This window comes from Staurois parvus, unplaced genomic scaffold (genome assembly GCF_062004578.1).
Source record: "Staurois parvus isolate SC_StPar_1 unplaced genomic scaffold, SC_StPar_1.0 ptg001636l, whole genome shotgun sequence".
Taxonomy (NCBI): Eukaryota; Metazoa; Chordata; class Amphibia; order Anura; family Ranidae; genus Staurois; species Staurois parvus.
The window spans coordinates 269,305-290,052 of record NW_028319432.1 but is presented as its reverse complement, the minus strand read 5'-3'; the positions used below and the strand labels follow the sequence as shown (position 1 = coordinate 290,052).

Here is a 20,748-nt window from a genome sequence, read left to right as displayed (position 1 = left end):
CATCCCTGACTGTGCCTGCTGGACCACGTGTCAGTAATGTGGACCTTGCTGCTGACCTCCTTGTCCAACAAGGCCAAAACATGACCTTCCACATGATGGTACAGAGCTGGAATGGCCTTGCATGAAACAAATTGTCTTTTCAGAACCTGTCACTGTGATACAGCACATTCTGCAAATTCCCGGAAGGGGGAAGAGTCCACCAGATGGAAAGGCAGCAGTTGTAACGCAGCAATTTGGCCAGGATAGAATGTGGATGGGTGGGACAGTCTATTTTTCACGGTTCAGTAAATGGGGTAGTGAAATGTTCCTGCTGAAATGAACAGGTGGTGTCCTGCTGTCAGATGGGCCACCCACTGCTATACCATCACTCCTCTCAGTGGAGGCTGTTGAGAAGACCTGACGTTTTACAGTAGAGATCCCAGATGAGGAGCAAGGAGAAGTCTGCACTTTTTCTGGGTCTTTCAGGTGCTGTTACCAGCGGGCTGCATGGCAGCTCATCATACGTCTTGTCAAGCATGTGGTGCCCAAGTGGCTGGTGTTTTGGCCACGCTTGGTCTGCTTCAGTCAAAGACTGCAAACAGCAATGCTGCACATGTGTTGAAGAAAGCCCACACCAGAGAACTTGTGGAAGTCTGCCTGGAGTCAGCAGCGCCCCCCACCTGTGGAGCTCTGTCGTGTGATGCCATTGGTTGGCTGCCCTTATGCCTGTCCCTGGAGGACATCCTGCCTTGTTGGAGTCCTGCCTCCTCCTCACTGTCCTCCTCTGTTCTCTCAGGCACCCAAGTATGGTCAGTGACCTCATCATCCCCATCCTCCTCATCAATGGAGCCAACTTGGCAGTGTGCTGCGGCTGGGGGAACACAACTGACAATTTCTTTTCCCTCACTGGCGCCCCCTCTCTCTAGGCTCACGTCACTCCTTTCCTCATCCTGGGAACCAACATCACAGCATTCAGATTGCTGCACATCCTCCAGCAGCATGGGACTGACACTATGATCCAATCATTCTGGTGACTCCTCCATGCATGATGGTGGGGCTACGGAAGGAGCAGCCGTGGTGGACAAGGAGCCGGAGGAACAGGACACTTTGGCAGCTGTGGTGGAAGGCAAAATAGTATGAGCCTGGATGACAGAGGATGAGGATGACTGACTTATCCACTCCACCACCTCTTCTGCATGTTGTGGTTCAATAATACGCCCAGCACTTTGGCCAATCATGGCTCTTCCTGAGAACTCAGCTGTTATTGGCCAAAGCATTCCACCTGACCTGTGGTCAGGTGCAATGCTTTGGCCAATCACAAAACATGTTTTACATTGGGCACAAGGGCAAACTTCCAGCATAATGGTGAACACTCAAATGGCTAATGTTCGAGTCGAACTTATGTTTGACTCAAACCGTCATCCCATCCCTATTCAAAATATAATTCTCTGCGGATCTACTGCTTCCACTTTACACCTACTTCATTGATCTTGAGGTGTTTGACAGTAAATTAGGAATACTGAACCATGTGCAAATCCATATAGAACAAAGTGCTTTGTGCTCAAGATGCTGCTCCCTGCAGATCTACTGCTTCCACTTTACACTGACTTCATGTAGCACTACCTCAGAAGGAGCTGAATGTTGCCCCCGGTTCCCCTTTGCTTTGCCCCACAGCAAGGCAAACACACACACTTCTGCTCGTTGTCCCCAATGACCAGTCTAGGGGATGTTTTGTGTTTGGAGTTTATTGTAGAACTGGGGATAGGGATGGGGAATGTAGTCGGATCCTCCAGAATCAGAACTCTTCACACTGAGGACATGTAGCTGATCTCTTAGTAGAACACTTGTGAAGTCTCGGCTGACAGTAGATAGCAGACTTCTCAGTAACAAATAGCAGCAAGTAGTTGTAGGAGAGCGAAGTCCCATTAGCAGTAGCAATACTTGGACAAGCTCTGCAGAACACTAGGCAGGGCTCCCTTTCTCAGACCCAGGCTGACTATCAAGCACCAGAGGGGTAACAAGCACACAGAGCCCCCAGATCTCTCAGAGTTTGCACTCACAGGTCCAAGGACAGAATGGTTGCCTCCTTCCAATCTTCCAAGCCACTCTCTCCAGTGACACCAGACAGAGCTTTGGCAGACAGCTCCCCTCAGTCAGCTTACTGTAGAATCAGGGTCACTCTCTCTAACTTCAGGCCCTCAGGTCACCCACCCGAGGCCACATAACAGCAAGTGCCAGGCGAGGCAGCCTGCCTCCAGCCTGGCTGGTGCAATCCTCTCCGAGGAAAGACACTGAACCCATGTGATCTCAGAATATAAATACCACTCCCAGCATGCAATGGGGCCACCCTCCCCTGCAATTGGCCAGGACTGTATCCATATTCATGCTGGTCATTTGTCTAGCCAATTCCCATGTTCTGGAAGACTCTCATAGCTTCCTAAAGGCAGGAAGAACTCAGACAAACTCCAACAGAACCAGAGCAGCATGAGCAGACCTGACTAATCAATCACAGCTCTCTGTAAATCAGAATACCCGACTGAATTTACCTGACAGCCTCTCTGGTGAGCAGAGAAACACAGCTATGCTTTACCTGACTACACATCCTAGACCTGACCAGGAGGGGGCGCTACATTCATTCATCTCATCAGATTTGCTGCTATAGGAAATCATCTCAAATCCTGTGCAAATCCATGGAGACAGACAATATTGTGTGCTCAGTATAGTGTTCTCTGCAAGTCCACCGCTTCCACTTTGCATCTACTTCAATCCACTTATTTTACTAAAAAAATCCACCAATCAGTGAAAAGTTGATAAGGTGTGAAAGTGCTCCGCCCTCCAAACTGTGTTGGCTGTAGTGTAGCCCTGCCTTCTTCCACCTCCTGTACACGGGATGGTGAGGGCGCCCCCTAGTAGTGCTTCCCCCTCACCACACCAATAGGACTCCCAGCTTTTCAGCTCCCAGAGTCAGAAACATCCTTCACACTCTCCTCATCTCCGATGGTAAAGGAACCGGATCCTCCTCGCTCACTCCTGCAAGTCTGCTGCGGGTTCTGTCAGTCTCCCTCCTAGACTCCGCCTCCAACTGCCATTCCAGCAGGAGCTCCGCCTCTAAATACACACTCAGGGAGGAGAGAAAGGGGAACCCGACATCGTGTGACACCTTTTATTACATGGAAATACGAAAATCAACGGGACTAATGCAATCACATTTACTGCAAAATCAAAGGGGCCAAAATCCCTCCCCCGAGCAGTCCTATATTTCTGTCCCCCTTGGTGGGAGTGGAGGTGACCCCTCTATAAGGATCTACAGTCCATACACACCCAGCACAAGGCCGGGGTCACACTACCAGACGCTTCTCGGGGCTGCAGTTCCTCTGACCTCCACAAGGTGGGGATCTCACTTCTACCCAGACAGGAAGTCTCTATGGAAGACAGGAAGTGATGTCAGGTACAGACAGGAAGTGATGTCAGGTACAGACAGGAAGTGATGTCAGGTACAGACAGGAAGTGATGTCGGGTACAGACAGGATGCTCTGGGTGAGAGATGAATTGGGAGGAAGCGGAGAGGAGAATCTGAATCTGGTGTCAGAGGAGGTAATACGTAGATGAACCCCTTCAGGGGGAGGAGTTGATGATAATATATTTGCTCCCAAAGCTGGCCTACATGGTTCAGTTTTATCGTTCAGCCAGCGAGATGACCATAAAAACTGAAGCGATTTTCCCCCATCCACACATTGGAGGTTGATGGGGGAATCCTCCCTGCTGCACTCTTGTATTGAACCAGCTGAATTTCCATGGATCTATGGTCACCTTCAGTGACTTCCTCCCCTCCCCCTCATCTCCTTCATGATGGAAGTCATGCTGAGATCACCTCCCATTGGCTGAGCAATATTCTCATTTGTCTCTCAGCTCCTTCTTGCTATTCCTCGTCCTGCCTGTTGTTTCCTTGGATTGATTTTCTGTGTAGTGACCCCGGCTTGGTCTCTTGGATGCGCTCGTCTGTTGCTTGCCCTGACCTTTCTCCTGATTCCTGGATCTCCTCCTCATCTCTCCTCCATATCCTCTTACACAGCTTTTCTCCACACCTGCAGTGACCCTGGGGGGAGGAAACTTGGCACCAGCACGCCGCCAAATCCATCCCCACCATTAGGGGCTCTGGAGACAATTGTCTGCTATTTACACTCCGTTCCTCCGCACGTCACCTGATCACATGACAGCTTACTTCCACAGATTCCGGACAGATTTCTGGATGGTAAAGGTCACTTCAGTTTAGGAGAGGTAGGACACACCCAGGAACAATGATTTGATTTACATGGGAGCCTCATATAGAGGATCCCTCAAATCTTCCAAATGTCCCTCCATCCAGAGTCTATATGTCCTATAACATCACACTGACCTCACAGCTCCTCCTCCCAATGTCCTTCTATCCAGAGTCAGAGAATCCTATGACATAACACTGACCTCACAGCCCCTCCTCCCAATGTCCTTCTATCCAGAGTCAGAGAATCCTATGACATCACACTGACCTCATAGCTCCTCCTCCCAATGTCCTTCTATCCAGAGTCAGAGAATCCTATGACATCACACTGACCTCACAGCCCCTCCTCCCAATGTCCTTCTATCCAGAGTCAGAGAATCCTATGACATCACACTGACCTCACAGCTCCTCCTCCCAATGTCCCTCCATCCAGAGTCAGCGAATCCAACGACATCACACTGACCTCAGAGCTCCTCCTCCCAATGTCCCTCCATCCAGAGTCAGAGAATCCTATGACATCACACTGACCTCACAGCCCCTCCTCCCAATGTCCCTCCATCCAGAGTCAGAGAATCCTATGACATCACACTGACCTCACAGCTCCTCCTCCCAATGTCCCTCCATCTGGCTTTTTCCTGATGCTCTTAGGATGTGGGGCCCCTTGGTGTCCTCACATGTAAAGTGGGACTGTTGGTCCTGCGTTGTATGTAATGACATCAGAATGCTGCAACAAGCCTATACCCTGCGTAGTGTGGGGGTCCTGTGGGGGGGAATTATACCTCAGCCTGAAGTGGGGCTTTAATAAAATGGAGACCTGAATGGAGAGGTGAGGAGGATTCTGGGAATATCATTTGATGTGACTATTTGTGTTCAGATGTAGAGTTTTCCTCCTGTGAAGTCTGGAGATCATATGACATCACATTGCCTCCACCTCCCTCCCTGATAGAAGAGAGAAAGAAGAAGAAGATTCTAGAAGTCACCAGAGAGATCACTGAGCTGCTGACAGGAGAGGTGAGCGGTGCCGGGAATTCTGGGACATTCTCCAGTAACAGACAAGGGATGTGTCTGGATGGTGACTGTATCATTGTGTGTGTCAGGTTCCTATAAGGTGTCAGGGTGTCACTGTCTATTTCTCCATGGAGGAGTGGGAGTATTTAGAAGGACACAAGGATCTCTACAAGGACGTCATGATGGACAATCAGCCGCCCCTCACATCACCGGGTAAGAGGACACTTTATTGTAAAGGAGAGAGCAGTACGGAGGATCCACCTAGATCCCCCATCATCTGATAAACACATAGAAACAATGGATTCAGTCAGTGTGTGTGTTTCCTACAGATGGATCCAGTCATGGGAACCCCCCAGAGAGATGTCCCCGTCCTCTGTATTCCCGGGATTCCACACAGGAAGGTCACACCATCCCTCACCATCATCAGGTAGATGATGACAATTATTGGTAGTTGTGATTTATACACAGCATGTTTGTTACAATGAATGTTTTATTATATCTTTCAGAGTGGAATCCTCGGGGATGATAATATTGATGTTAAAGAAGAGTATAAAGAGGAGTATGGAGTGATGGAGGAGTTCTCAGAAGGACACAAGGATATGATGGAGCCACCTAATACCAGGAACCCACCAGAGAGATGTCCCCGTCCTCTGTATTCCCGGGATTCCACACAGGAAGGTCACACCATCCCTCATCATTACAAGGTTGGTGGGATGGAGAGCATGGACTTGGGACAATATATGGATTTTTTATGTGAGTTTATATTTTACAGATGACCTCTTCTCTCATTTTCTTGGTTTAGAGTGAAGACATCAAAGTTGAGGTTAAAGCAGAAGAAGAAGAGGCGTATGTGAGGGATGATCAGCAGTCTATGGAGGAGGATGGAATAACGGGGACATTTATAGAGGAGGACACTCCTACAGAGATCAGCACAGGTGGGTCATGAACACTAAATCCATTCCTCCACCCATACTTCCCTTCACATTGATCCAGCACCGGGTTTTGCCTCCTGTCTGTTGCTTGGGTTCCTACCTATCTCCCCTGAACCTAGGTATTATTATGCCTTTACACCTGTGTATTAGTGTTTGAGAAACGTGTCTTCATGTGGACCCTTTGGACCCTTAAACAGAAAGTGATAATGAGGAAGGAGTCAATACTCCAATGATGGTGGTCTTCAGAATCAGTCCAGTCTTCATCTTGGTTGTTCTCCCCCCATCCTCACTCTCTGACCTCTGGTGGGGCTCAGCCCCGCTGTTCTTCATGACTAAATCATGGACTAAATAAGGATGTGCAGTACTTCTTGTGTTGGGAAGATGGCGATGAGTGATAGAGGGGGTGGGGACCCTCGTCCTATAATCCCCTCATCACTGTCCCTCCTATAAAAGACAGTTCTGGTTGTTTCCTCACTCTCTGACTAAGGTCCATGAATAAAGAAATGACCTGGTAGGAGATCAGAGGAGCCATTTCCTTGTTCCCTTGAGGGTGGAATTGTAAGCTCCTCAGAGACCAAGCTGCCTGATGTGGGCGGAGTCCTGGTTTGGGGGAACCAATCAGCTCCTGTCTAGTAATCCTCTTTGTCTTTGTATTTTAGTCCATGGCCGGGAGATGAGGAAAACCTCAGAGGATTGTCTCACTTTGTCTCCAGACTGGAAAGTAGAAGATGAGGACATCACACAGTATAATCCAGGAGAAAACCCGGCTCCCTCCAATGTCCATCCGGCACCACCCAGTGTAGATGGACCATCGGATTCCTCGTATCCTGAGGAACCTCAGACTGTGCGGGACCCGGCCGGCCTAACAACAGGGAAGAGGTTCTCCTGTACTGAGTGCGGGAAATGTTTTTCAGATAAGTCTAATCTTTACAGACATAAGAAATTGCACACTGGGGACAAGCCACATTCCTGTCCTCAGTGTGGGAAATGTTTTTCACAGAAGCCCCATCTTTACATACATCAGAGATCTCACACGGGGGAGAAGCCTTATTCCTGTTCTGAGTGTGGGAAATGTTTTTCTCAGATGTCCCATCTTTACACACATCAGAGATTACACACTGAACAGAAGCCGTATTCCTGTCCTGAGTGCGGGAAATGTTTTTCAGGGAGATCCGGCCTTAACACACATCAGAGATTTCATACAGGAGAAAAGCCATATTCTTGTTCTGAGTGCGGGAAATGTTTTTTGCAGAAGTCCGATCTTTACAGACATCAGAGAATTCACACGGGGGAGAAGCCACATTCCTGTCCTGAGTGAGGGAAATGTTCCTCACTGAAGTCCTGTCTTCCTGTACATCAGGGGTCCCACACAACCCTCGAGGTGCATTAGTGCCTTGAGTGTGGGAAATGTCTTCTAGATGAATGTTGCTGGACATCCCATGTGGGGAAGAAGCACACCCTGATATACACCTCAGATATACTCCATGGCTGACCTTCATCATGGAAGAAACAGTTCATAAGGAGATCAGAGGTCCCCAAAGACATGGATGAAGTGTGGGACCGGGTTGGCCATTGATAGCAGGAGAAGAATAAAAATGGAGTCATTACCTTTCATTGGCTGAGTACATTTTTTTAACATTCTTTATTGAGTTTTCTAAAGAGATATAGAAAGAAGCAATATGTCTGGGGTGAAAGAGGAGACGAGCACCTCATAGTTCTTGCCATGACTTCTGAATAAAAGATAAATCACAGTAACCAATGAAATAATTATAATCTCTCCAATAAAGAAAGAGGAAGGAATCTTCTGGCAGGAACTGACCTGGAGGTGTGACCGGGTGTGATACCTGATCAGAAAACATGGATGGACTCTCCTGAGACTTTGTTCCCAACTCCAATAAGTGAGAGGAGCAGAATGTCATAATGTTCCTAGATGTCATGATAAAGCCAAGGAAGTAAGGTTCGGCCATGAGTGCGCACAGACACATCAGGAGAGCAAAAGAATGACAACGTCATGAACCAGAAAACCAAGGTATACACGGCCAGATGGGGAACAAGTAACACCTGTTATGTATGCGTGTCCTCAATGCGTGTTCCATACACGGCTGTCTAATCTCTACAATGTAACCACCTTCACCAACCCATCCATAGAAGTAAAAGAAGACAACATAGAGGATTGCTCCAAGGATGTAAGTGTTGCTGCAATAAAAGTGTCCCATCTATTATGGAAATGTCTGACTGAGGCTTGGTTGTTGAGCTCCATGTCTACCTTCTCTCTGTAAATCAGAAGACGTAGATCTTTTTTAGTGTCTGTGATGGTGGGGACAAGGTGATAGTCCATTTCTGAGGAACAGCCCTGTGGGCCACCAGTAAGCATAATAATATCCACCGCAAGCTCCTGCGGGATTTGTGGATGTGGGCTTTCTGAGCTGAATGGAGAGTTGTAGCGGAACCGAACAGTAGAAGAACTGGGTCCATGGGGAGTGAGCAGCCACAAACTCCTCAGATGTAGGCTAACACTTGTTCCCAATAGGTTGAGATGCGGGGCCATTCCTGAAATCGGTGGAAGAGAGAGGGCGGTGCTCACTATATAGTGGATTTGTGGAGAGTTCTTAGTGGATAGAAATGGGATGATGGCCCCATGGAAGAGCTTACATTGAGACTCTCCAGGATTCATTCACCACAAGCCTTTGCACTTTGTTCTATCCTTCCAGTATGTTGCCCACCAGGTTCTCTCCCGGTATGACCTTGCTCCAAGATTTCACAGATGTGGGATGTAGAGGTTTAGTAAAGAGAGAGTGTAAAGGTCGATAGATGTCAGATATGGAGTATTTCCATTCCTGTAGGAAGCGATCCGATATGGAAGTTTGAAAACATTGTTGTTTGGCTGGGCAGCACCAGTTTATACAACCTGAGAGGTGTAGGTAGTAGAGAGAGGGATGGCTTGGCAGGTCATAAGTTGATGCAAGGGTTGGGAAAGATTTCAAAGTTCCTGATAGTTCAAATATGCGTCATACATGGAGGCAACGCAGGAGAGCCCCTTAGAACTCCAAATGTTGAAAGCCTCATATTGAACAGCTTCCGGAAACTTTTTATTGCCTCTTATGGGCAAATATTGGGAGACATGGGGTGACAGGCCCAGTTTGCTCTGTATGTCCCTCCATGTAAGAATCAGATCCCGTATCAGAAGGTTGTGTTGAATACTTGTGGGGAACAATTGTATTTTGCAATGCAGGAGTGCAGCTAAGTCATATGGTTGCCCCACTGCCATCTCCAAATCATAATTGCTGTATGAGGAAGCCTGAAGTATCCAATCTGTCCCTATACACAATAAACAAGCAAGGTGATACAATCGAATATTGGGAAAGTTTGCTCCACCCTCTTTTTTTGCTCCCCCTGTTTAAGCAGTAAAGGAATTGTTTGAAGAGGGTACAATAGGCGAGCAAAGCTCACCATTTTGAACAGGTGGCATCCCCCAAAAAGTGATAGGAGAAGGTACATCCATGTTTCCATCTCATTTCCTATTTTAGATATCAGTGAAGGGTAGTAATGATAGACCGAGGATGGCTCCTTCCCTATCGTAATGCCTGAATATGTGATCTGAACATTTGCTACATGAAAGAGAGACTGCTGGGCCCAGGGAAGGGTGTTGGTTCGAGAAAAGGAAAGTATTCCACTCTTAGCAGAAATGATTGGAAGGCCAGAGCACTGTAGGCAGCTTGTGAAGACCTGATGGAGAATGTGAATATCTGCCACAGGATCCGCCATAAAATATATCATCGGCAAATAGGACTACACAGAGTTCTTCTTGACCTGTCTGAATCCCATGTATTGGGGCTCTGGAGGAAAGGTAACAGGAGAAAGGTTCCAGGGCAAGGTTGAAAAGAAGAGGTGAAGGGGGGGCAACCCTGGTGAGTACCCTTCGTGCAGCAATATTTCACCTGATATGAGACCTGCAGCTACCACCCTGGGTGAAGGTGCAGAATCCATACTGCTAAAAAGCCCATCAGAAGAACCAGAGCAAGCCAATGATAGCTGACATTATCCAAGACTTTTTCAGCATCCAATGTAATAATAGCTCGATCCTCAGACGGGTGTACCTTGCCTTGTTCCAGCACTGCAATAACTTTCTGAATGTTGGAAGCCACTGGTCTACCATTAATAAAGCCAGCCTTGGCAGTATGGGTAAGGGAGGGTAATACTGCAGCCAAGAAGGATGCTACTATTTCAGAGAGTATTTTAGTGTCCACATTTAGGAGGGATAGGAGTCGGTATGCCTCTGGTTCAAGTGGGTCCTTGCCCTTATTAGAAATCAATTTTATATAGTCTTGGTGACCCATTGGAAGGTATGGGCCCCCCTCCCAAACCTCGTTATATACTGTCAGTAGCTGAGGGATGAAGAGAGTCCATCATCTTATACAATGCTGCTGTGTAGCCATCAGGACCAGGTGATTTCCCACTAGGTAAGCCTTTCATCACCTCAGACTCTTCCTTTAATGAAATAGGGGCATTTACAGATTGCAGGTGGGAGGGGCCAATAGTGAGTAAATGAAGTGAGTCTAAGACTTGTGGTCACCTCAAGGTCTTGGATCTAGATATAGAGCGGCACAAATATCTTCCAGTATTTTATTGGTTTCTTCTGAGGAGGAGACAAGGGTAGCAGAAGTATCCTTTAGGGAGGCTACATGAGTTGGTTGGAGACCCTTTGCTTACCCACCTTATCACCATATTTACACAATTGTGAATCAGCAGAGGAACAATTTACTGTATAAGTTTACCCAGCCGAGTCCTTCCTGTGTTAGCGCCTCCACTCTGCTACCCAGCCAAGTCCTTCCTGTGTTAGCGCCTCCACTCTGCTACCCAGCCGAGTCCTTCCTGTGTTAGCGCCTCCACTCTGCTACCCAGCCGAGTCCTTCCTGTGTTAGCGCCTCCACTCTGCTACCCAGCCGAGTCCTTCCTGTGTTAGCGCCTCCACTCTGCTACCCAGCCGAGTCCTTCCTGTGTTAGCGCCTCCACTCTGCTACCCAGCCGAGTCCTTCCTGTGTTAGCGCCTCCACTCTGCTACCCAGCCGAGTCCTTCCTGTGTTAGCGCCTCCACTCTGCTACCCAGCCAAGTCCTTCCTGTGTTTGCGCCTCCACTCTGCTACCCAGCCAAGTCCTTCCTGTGTTAGCGCCTCCACTCTGCAAACCCCGGGAGATGTTCACCTGTCCTTCACTCCAGGCCAGGACCCCCAGAAATCCCCCTGTACCCATCTCAGGCTCTCTCCTTCCAGTCACAGGGCTTTTCAGAGGACATCTGACAGAGGATGAGGACATGTTATTACCACCCCCACCACCTGATTTCACCCTACAATGACACACTATCACATTGTAATTGTGTGCATTGTACGTAGTGGTGATGTGGCCCCATTGAGCCCAGTGGGGGAGCTTGATAAGAGGTGCTGCTTGTCAGACTCTGCACCCCGAGGTAATAATGCTGCAGACACGGCCTGTTAATAGCCACATCCAGCTGTTATTTTACAGTTTGAGAGCAGAAACACTGGCTCAGCTGTCCATTTTTACCACCCCCAAAACCCAACTGAAAGAGACCAATCTCATGAGCAGTGGTATCTAAAATAAATTGAATACCTCTAGCGCTAACTATGGTGAAATGAAAACAACAAAAATTACAATTAAATACTGTAGCCGCTAGTGCACACAACCCATGTCTCAGTGCGGGAAATTATACAATCATAATGTGAAGTGAAAAAATGCTGCGCTACATGAAACAATGGCACAATCCTTATATAACCAAAAAACAAAGTGAAAAAATATAAAAATATATATTATAAGATAAAATAGAAAAAAATAATATTGAAATAAAAAAAAAAAATATATATATATATATATATATAAAAAAAAACACACACACAAAATAAAGAATAGTTTTAAGTATGAATCAAAAAAGTAATTCAAAAAACCAAGTTCAATCAATAAAGTGTTCATTCAGTGAGCCCTTCTTTGGATATTGAAAAATATGTGCATCTGTCATCAATTCCCATTCAGAGACATCCTCCACCATGTATCTGCTCACCATCCTCCACCGTGTATCTGCTCACCATCCTCCGCCGTGTATCTTCTCACCATCCTCCGCCGTGTATCTGCTCACCATCCTCCACCATGTATCTGCTCACCATCCTCCACCATGTATCTGTTCACCATCCTCCACCATGTATCTGCTCACCATCCTCCACCATGTATCTGCTCACCATCCTCCACCATGTATCTGCTCACCATCCTCCACCATGTATCTGCTCACCATCCTCCACCATGTATCTGCTCACCATCCTCCACCATGTATCTGCTCACCATCCTCCACCATATATCTGCTCACCATCCTCCACCATATATCTGCTCACCATCCTCCACCATGTATCTGCTCACCATCCTCCACCATGTATCTGCTCACCCTCCTCCACCATGTATCTGCTCACCATCCTCCACCATGTATCTGCTCACCATCCTCCACCATATATCTGCTCACCATCCTCCACCATATCTCTGCTCACCTCACGCAGTGTGATCACACATTGTACAATGTTACGGTGTAGCTGCACTTTTGGTCCCATATGGACTCAGAAGATCAGCTTGCTGAATGAAGACTCCAAAGTAAGCTCCCTCCTGATAAGCGTCTTTGTATCAGCCGTATTCCTCATTAATAAGAACTCCACATGGTGCTTTATCCTTTTATACTTTAATTCATCAATTACACATAAGAAATGCTCTCACATTCCGGAGGTGTATTTTGCACCATGTATGATGAAGATCCAGTGATGTACTGATCAGACACAAGGTGGCAGTATCATCTCAGCAGCAGAGTCCTGCACATGCTCAGAACAGACACTGTCCATCGGGGAGGAGTGTGCGGATGACGTCATGACGTTGCCATTCATCGGGACAGCGGTTGTAGTACTCTACAAACGGCTCTTGGAAGGACATTACAGCAGGCAATAGCATTCACTAAGGGGCCCCGTGCTTTGCCTTGCCTTATGTGATGGATGGTGTCTGTTCTGAGCATGTGCAGGACTCTGCTGCTGAGATGATACTGCCACCTTGTGTCTGATCAGTACATCACTGGATGTTCATCATACATGGTGCAATGTACACCTCCGGAACGTGAGAGCATTTCTTATGTGTAATTGATGAATAAAAGTATAAAAGGATAAAGCACCATGTGGAGTTCTTATTAATGAGGAATACGGCTGATACAAAGATGCTTATCAGGAGGGAGCTTACTTTGGAGTCTTCATTTAGCAAGCTGATCTTCTGAGTCCATATGGGACCAAAAGTGCAGTTAGACGGTAACATTGTATAATCACACTGCGTGAGGTGAGCAGATATATGGTGGAGGATGGTGAGCAGATACACGGCGGAGGACGGTGAGCAGATACACGGCGGAGGATGGTGAGCAGATACATGGTGGAGGATGGTGAGCAGATACATGGTGGAGGACGGTGAGCAGATACATGGTGGAGGATGGTGAGCAGATACATGGTGGAGGGTGGTGAGCAGATACATGGTGGAGGACGGTGAGCAGATACACGGCGGAGGACGGTGAGCAGATACACGGCGGAGGACGGTGAGCAGATACACGGCGGAGGACGGTGAGCAGATACACGGCGGAGGACGGTGAGCAGATACACGGCGGAGGACGGTGAGCAGATCCACGGCGGAGGATGGTGAGCAGATACATGGCGGAGGATTTCTCTGCACGGGAATTGATGACAGATGCATATATTTTACATTATCCAAAGGAGGGTTCACTGAATGAACACTATTGATTGAACTTGATTTTTTGAATGACTTTTGTTTGATTAAAGCTTAAAAATATAATAATTTTTTTGTGTGATTTTTGTTTTATATATATTTATACATACAGTGAGGAACAGAAGTATTTGAACACCCTGCAATTTTGCAAGTTCTCCCACTTAGAAATCATGGAGGGGTCTGACATTTACATTGTAGGACATTCCCACTCTGAGAGACAGAATTTAAAAAAAATTCAGGAATTGTATGATTTTTAAAGAATTTATTTGTCTTGCACTGCTGAACATAAGTATTTGAACACATAAGAAACAGCAAGAATTCTGGCTCTCAAAGACCTGTTACTGCGCCTTTAAAAAGTCCACCTCTACTCCACTCATTCATCTAACTTAGTAGCACCTGTCTGAGCTCTTTAAAGACACCTGTCCACCCCACAGTCAGCCAGACGCCAACTACTACCATGGGCAAGACCAAAGAGCTGTCAAAAGACACCAGAGACAAAATTGTGGACCTCCACAAGGCTGGAAAGGGCTATGGGGCAATTTCCAAGCAGCTTGGTGAAAATAGATCAACTGTTGGAGCAATTGTTAGAAAATGGAAGAGGCTAAAGACGACTGTCAGTCTCCCTCGGACTGGGGCTCCATGCAAGATGTCACCTTGTGGGGTATCACTGATAATAGGAAAGGTGAGGAATCACCCCAGAACTACAAGGGAGGAGCTGGTCAATGACATGAAGAGAGCTGGGACCACAGTTTCAAAGGTCACTGTCGGTAGAACACTACGCCGTCATGGTTTCAAATCATGCATTGCATGGAAGGTTCCCCTGCTCAAGTCATCACATGTCCAGGCCCGTCTGAAGTTTGCCAATGACCATCTAGATGATCCAGAGGAGGCATGGGAGAAAGTCATGTGGTCAGATGAGACCAAAGTAGAACTTATTGGTCTAAACTTCACTTGTCGTGTTTGGAGGAAAAAGAAGGATGAGTTGCATCCCAAGATCACCATCCCTACTGTGAAGCATGGGGGTGGTAACATCATGCTTTGGGGGTGTTTTTCTGCGAAGGGGACAGGATGACTGCACTGTATTAAGGAGAGGATGAATGGGGCCATTTATTGTGAGATTTTGAGCAACAACCTCCTTCCCTCAGTCAGAGCATTGAAGATGGGCCGTGGCTGGGTCTTCCAACATGACAACGACCCGAAGCACACAGCCAGGAGAACCAAGGAGTGGCTCCGTAAGAAGCATATCAAGGTTCTGGAGTGGCCTAGCCAGTCTCCACACCTAAATCCAATAGAACATCTTTGGAGGGAGCTGAAACTCTGTGTTGCTCAGCGACAGCCCCGAAACCTGACAGATCTAGAGGAGATCTGTGTGGAGGAGTCGGCCAAAATCCCTGTTGCAGTGCAAACCTGGCCAAGGACTACAGGAAACGTCTGACCTCTGTAATTGCAGACAAAGGATTCTGTACCAAATATTAACACGGATCTTCTCAGGGGTTCAAATACTTCTGTTCAGCCGTGCGAGACAAATACATTCTTTACAAATCATACAATGTGATCTCCTGAATTCTGTCTCTCAGAGTGGGAATGTCCTACAATGTGAATTTCAGACCCCTCCATGATTTCTAAGTGGGAGAACTTGCAGAATCACAGGGGGTTCAAATACTTCTGTTCCTCACTGTATGTGTGTGTGTATATATATACAGTCATGGCCGAAATTGTTGGCACCCTTGATATTTTTCCTGAAAATCAAGTATTTCACACAAAAAAGGTATTGCATTAACACATGTTTTGCTATACACATGTTTATTCCCTTTGTATGTATTGGAACAAATATAAAACAGAGGCAGAAAAGCAAATATGACATAATGTCACACAAAACCCCAAAAATGGGCTGGACAAAAGTATTGGCACCCTTAACTTAATATTTGGTTGCACACCCTTTGGAAAACATAACTGAAATCAGTCGCTTCCTATAACCATCAATAAGCTTCTGACACCTCTCACCCGGAATTTTGGACCACTCTTCCTTTGCAAACAGCTCCAGGTCTCTCTTATTGGAAGGACACCTTTTCCCAACAGCAATTTTAAGATCTCTCCACAGGTGTTCAATGGGATTTAGATCTGGGCTCATTGCTGGCCACTTCAGAACTCTCCAGCGCTTCTTTGCCATCCATTTCTGAGTGCTTTTTGACGTATGTTTGGGGTCATTGTCCTGCTGGAAGACCCAGGATCTTGGACGCAAACCCAGCTTTCTGACACTGGGCCCTACAGTGCGACCCAAAATCCTTTGGTAATCCTCAGATTTCATGATGCCTTGCACACAGTCAAGGCACCCAGTGCCAGAGGCAGCAAAACAACCCCAAAACATCATTGAACCTCCACCATATTTTACCGTAGGTACTGTGTTTTGTTCTTTGTAGGCCTCATTCCGTTTTCGGTAAACAGTAGAATGATGTGCTTTACCGAAAAGCTCTATCTTGGTCTCATCTGTCCACAAGACGTTTTCCCAGAAGGCTTTTGGCTTACTCAAGTACATTTTGGCAAACTGTAGTCTTGCTTTTTTATGTCTCTGTGTCAGCAGTGGGGTCCTCCTGGGTCTCCTGCCATAGCGTTTCATTTCATTTAAATGTCGACGGATAGTTCGCGCTGACACTGATGCTCCCTGAGCCTGCAGGACAGCTTGAATGTCTTTGGAACATGTTTGGGGCTGCTTATCCACCATCCGGACTATTCTGCGTTGCAATCTTTCATCAATTTTCCTCATCCGTCCACGACCAGGGAGATTAGCTACAGTGCCATGGGTTGCAAACTTCTTGATAATGTTGCGCACTGTGGACAAAGGCAAATCTAGTTCTCTGGAGATGGACTTGTAACCTTGAGATTGTTGATATTTTGCCACAATTTTGGTTCTCAGGTCCTCAGACAGTTCTCGTCTCCTCTTTCTGTTGTCCATGCTTAGTGTGGCACAGACAGACACACAATGCAAAGGTTAAGTGAACGTCTCTCCTTTTTATCTGCTTTCAGGTGTGATTTCTATATTGCCCACACCTGTTACTTGCCCCAGGTGAGTTTACAGGAGCATCACATGCTTGTAACATTCTTATTTATCCGCAGTTGTGAAAGGGTGCCAATACTTTTGTCCAGCCCATTTTTGGAGGTTTGTGTGACATTATGTCGAATTTGCTTTCTTTCCTCCCTTTTTTTGTTTTGTCCCAATACACACAAAGGGAATAAACATGTGTATAGCAAAACATGTGTTAATGCAATACGTTTCGTGAGAAATACATGATTTCCTGGAGAAATATCAAGGGTGCCAACAATTTCGGCCATGACTGTATATATATGTATATATATATATATATATATATATTTTTATTTTTTTTTTTTAATTTATTTTTTTATTTCAATATTAATAGTTTTTCTATTTTTTCTTCTAAAAAAACATATATATATATATATATATACAGTTGTGTTCAAAATAATAGCAGTGTTTTGAAAAAAGTGAATAAAGCTCACAATCCTTCTAATAGCTTTTATTTCCATCCACACAAATGCATTGAAAACACGACACATTCTATTCCAAATCAAAACATGAAGAAAAATATATCAAATTTGTGTTGTTCCTCTAAAAAAAATTGAAGAAAAGTGAATATTAGACGGTTAAAAAAAATCATAGTGTTCGTATTCTTCTTTACAAACTCAAACATTCACTATATAAACTGAGAAATGTTTGAAGATTTTGCTTTCCTTTGAATGACTTCATGAATATTTGGTTGTAGTCGCACTGTTTCTGAGAACTGCTGTACATCTGTGTTGCATGGAGTCCCCCAACTTCTGGCCCCTGTGATCAGGTATTCCCCACAAGTTTTCTATTGGATGAAGATCCGGGGATTGGGCTGGCCACTCCATAACGTCCATCTTGTTGGTCTGGAACCAAGATGTTGCACGTTTACTGGTGTGTTTGGGGTCATTGTCTTGTTGGAACACCCATTTCAAGGGCATTTCCTCTTCAGCATAAGGCAGCATGACCTCTTCAAGTATTCTGATGTCTTCAAACTGATCCATGATCCCTGGTATGCGATAAATAGGCCCAACACCGTAGTATGAGAAACATCCCCATATCATGATGCTTGCACCACCATGCTTCACGGTCTTCACAGTGTACTGTGGCTTGAATTCAGTGTTTGGGGGTCATCTGACAAACTGTCTCCGCCCACTAGACCCGAAAAGAACAATCTTACTTTCATCAGTCCACAAAATGTTGCGCCATTTCTCTTTAGGCCAGTCAATGTGCTCTTTGGCAGATTGTAACCTCTTCAGCACACGTCTTTTTCCCAACAGTGGGACTTTGCGGGGACTTCTTGCAGATAGCTTGGCTTTACATAGGCGTCTTCTAATTGTAACAGTCCTCACAGGGAACGTCACACCTTCTTTCATCTTCCTGGAGCTGATTCTTGGCTGAGTCCGCCCCATTTTGGCTATTCTTCTATCCATTCCAATGGTAGTTTTTCGCTTTCTTCCACGTCTTTCAGGTTTTGGTTGCCATTTTAAAGCATTTGCCATCATTTTAGCTGAGCAACCGATCATTTTCTGCACTTCTTTATATGTTTTCCCCTCTCCAATCAACTTTTTAATCAAAGTACGCTGTTCTTCTGAACAATGTCTGGAACAACCCATTTTCCTCAGAATTTCAGAGAGAAATGCACTGTAACCAGCATGTGCAACATTTGCTGCCTTCCTTCCTTAAATAAGGGCAATAATTGCCACCTGTTTTTCAAAGAATGAATGACCTCACTAATAGAACTCCACACTGCTATTATTTTGAACATGCCCCTTTCAATGAGTGATTCAATGACACAGAATCAGCAGCATGCATGTCATGACTGTTGGGTCTGTTGGATTTCTATTACTCTACTACACCTGCTAGGAAATTATTTGCCATGTACAGTAGAAATATCATTTCCACCAAAACAGTGATTGATACGGTTAGTGATGTCTGACTACTATTATTTTGAACACAACTGTGTGTATGTATATATATATATATATATATATATATATATATATATATATATATATATATATATAAAATTATTATTATTTTTTTTAATTTCCCAAAAACTTGTGGCAAAAAATAAAATCTTCATGCCTCTCAGCAAATACCTTGGGGTGTTTACTTTCCAAAAATGGGTCTTTTGGGGGGTGCTTCTACTATCCTGGCATTTCAGGGCCTCCAAAACTGTGATAGGTAGTGAGGAAGTGACATGAGAAAATTCCAGCTCTTGAAAGCCTGAAGGTGGTCATTGTTTTTGGCCTCTGTATGCAGCTAGGCAATAGAAAAGTCTCACAAGTGATAGCTCCATGCTCAGAAGTAGCAGAATGTGCTTTGGAGTGTAATTTCACATACAACCAAGGCATGTGTGAGAAAGATCTTATTAAAATGACAATTTTGTGTAAACAAAAAAAAAAAAAGGATTTTGTAATTTTTTAAAAAACTTGTGACAAAAAATAAAATCTTTCATGGACTCAACATGCATCTCAGCAAATTCCTTGGGGTGTCTTTCCAAAAAGGGGTTATTTGGGGGGAGTTTATACTGCCTTGGCATTTTAGCACCCGATAGTCAGAAAGTAAAAGTTGCATAAATTCCGGTATATATACCATAGTTTGTAGACTCTATAACTTTTACAGAAACCAATATACACTTACTCAGATTTTTTTTTTTACCATCCAGCATAATACACTTTAATCTTAATTTATGAAGACATTTAAATGTATTGGATTTTTTTATAACAGAAAGTAGAAAATATAATTTTCAAAATTTTTGGTATTTATTTGTTTATATCACAAAACATTAAAAACCCAGAGGTGATCAAATACCGCCAAAAGAAATCTCTATTTGTGGGAAAAAATTATATGAATTTTGTTTGGGTACTGCATTGCATTAGTGCGCAATTACCCTTTAATGTAGCGCAGTGCAGTATAGCAAAAAATGGCGTGGTCAGGAAGGGGATAAAATGTTCCAGAGGGCAGGTGGTTATGACCCAGTTTCTTGTGGCTGAGTATATGCCGTATCAGGAAGGGGTTAAAGATGTACTTGCTTTTTGGGTAGAATACTCTGAGCAGACAAGGGTTCCACGTAGATGACATACACTGTGCAGTTTTATAAAATGCTGCTTCATGTAGCCGCCATACCTGTAGGCCATTCCAGATGGGAAATTCCCACACTGCCTATATTATATCCAGCAACACAGGACTGATCTCATATCCGTGTTCAAATGTCGCACATACATGTGTGCTTTCTTCTATAGGAGCAGCGGCTGAGCTCAGTGTTGTTAGGGAAGGGAGTGCACTGGGCATGCTCAGCATTTAGGATCATGGAAGCATGATAACCACCCCTGGACATCACCCATATACATAGCTGGAGCTCATCCTTCCAGAATCATTCCACTGATGGAACGCACGGCCCCCAGATTAATATGGTGGTCCAATCAGAACACTCCAGGTCCCAACAGTGCACACCACCAGATTAATATGACACAGGTACCGGTGGTCCAATCAGAAGACTCCAGGTCTCAGCAGTTCACACCACCAGATTAATATGACACAGGTACCTGTGATCCAATCAGAACTCTCCATGCCCTAGTAGTGCACACCTCCAGATTAATATGAACCAGGTACCAGTGGTCCAATCAGGACACTCCAGGCCAGAGCAGTTTACACCACCAAATTAATACAACACAGGTACTGGTGGTCCAATCAGAACACTT

The 20,748-nt window shown here is 45.4% G+C and overlaps 2 protein-coding genes across 2 annotated transcripts in view; one reads left to right on the top strand and one right to left on the bottom strand.

Annotated features, from left to right (window-relative positions):
* Positions 1 to 20,748, bottom strand: part of LOC149434948 (uncharacterized) — a 120,662-nt gene that overhangs the window by 90,054 nt on the left and 9,860 nt on the right. The window lies entirely within an intron of this gene.
* Positions 5,731 to 7,915, top strand: LOC149434950 (uncharacterized). Its single transcript, XM_089663158.1, has 4 exons — positions 5,731 to 5,949; positions 6,048 to 6,180; positions 6,837 to 7,021; positions 7,838 to 7,915. The coding sequence occupies exons 1-4, from the start codon at positions 5,731 to 5,733 to the stop codon at positions 7,913 to 7,915; spliced, it is 615 nt and encodes a 204-aa protein (XP_089519284.1).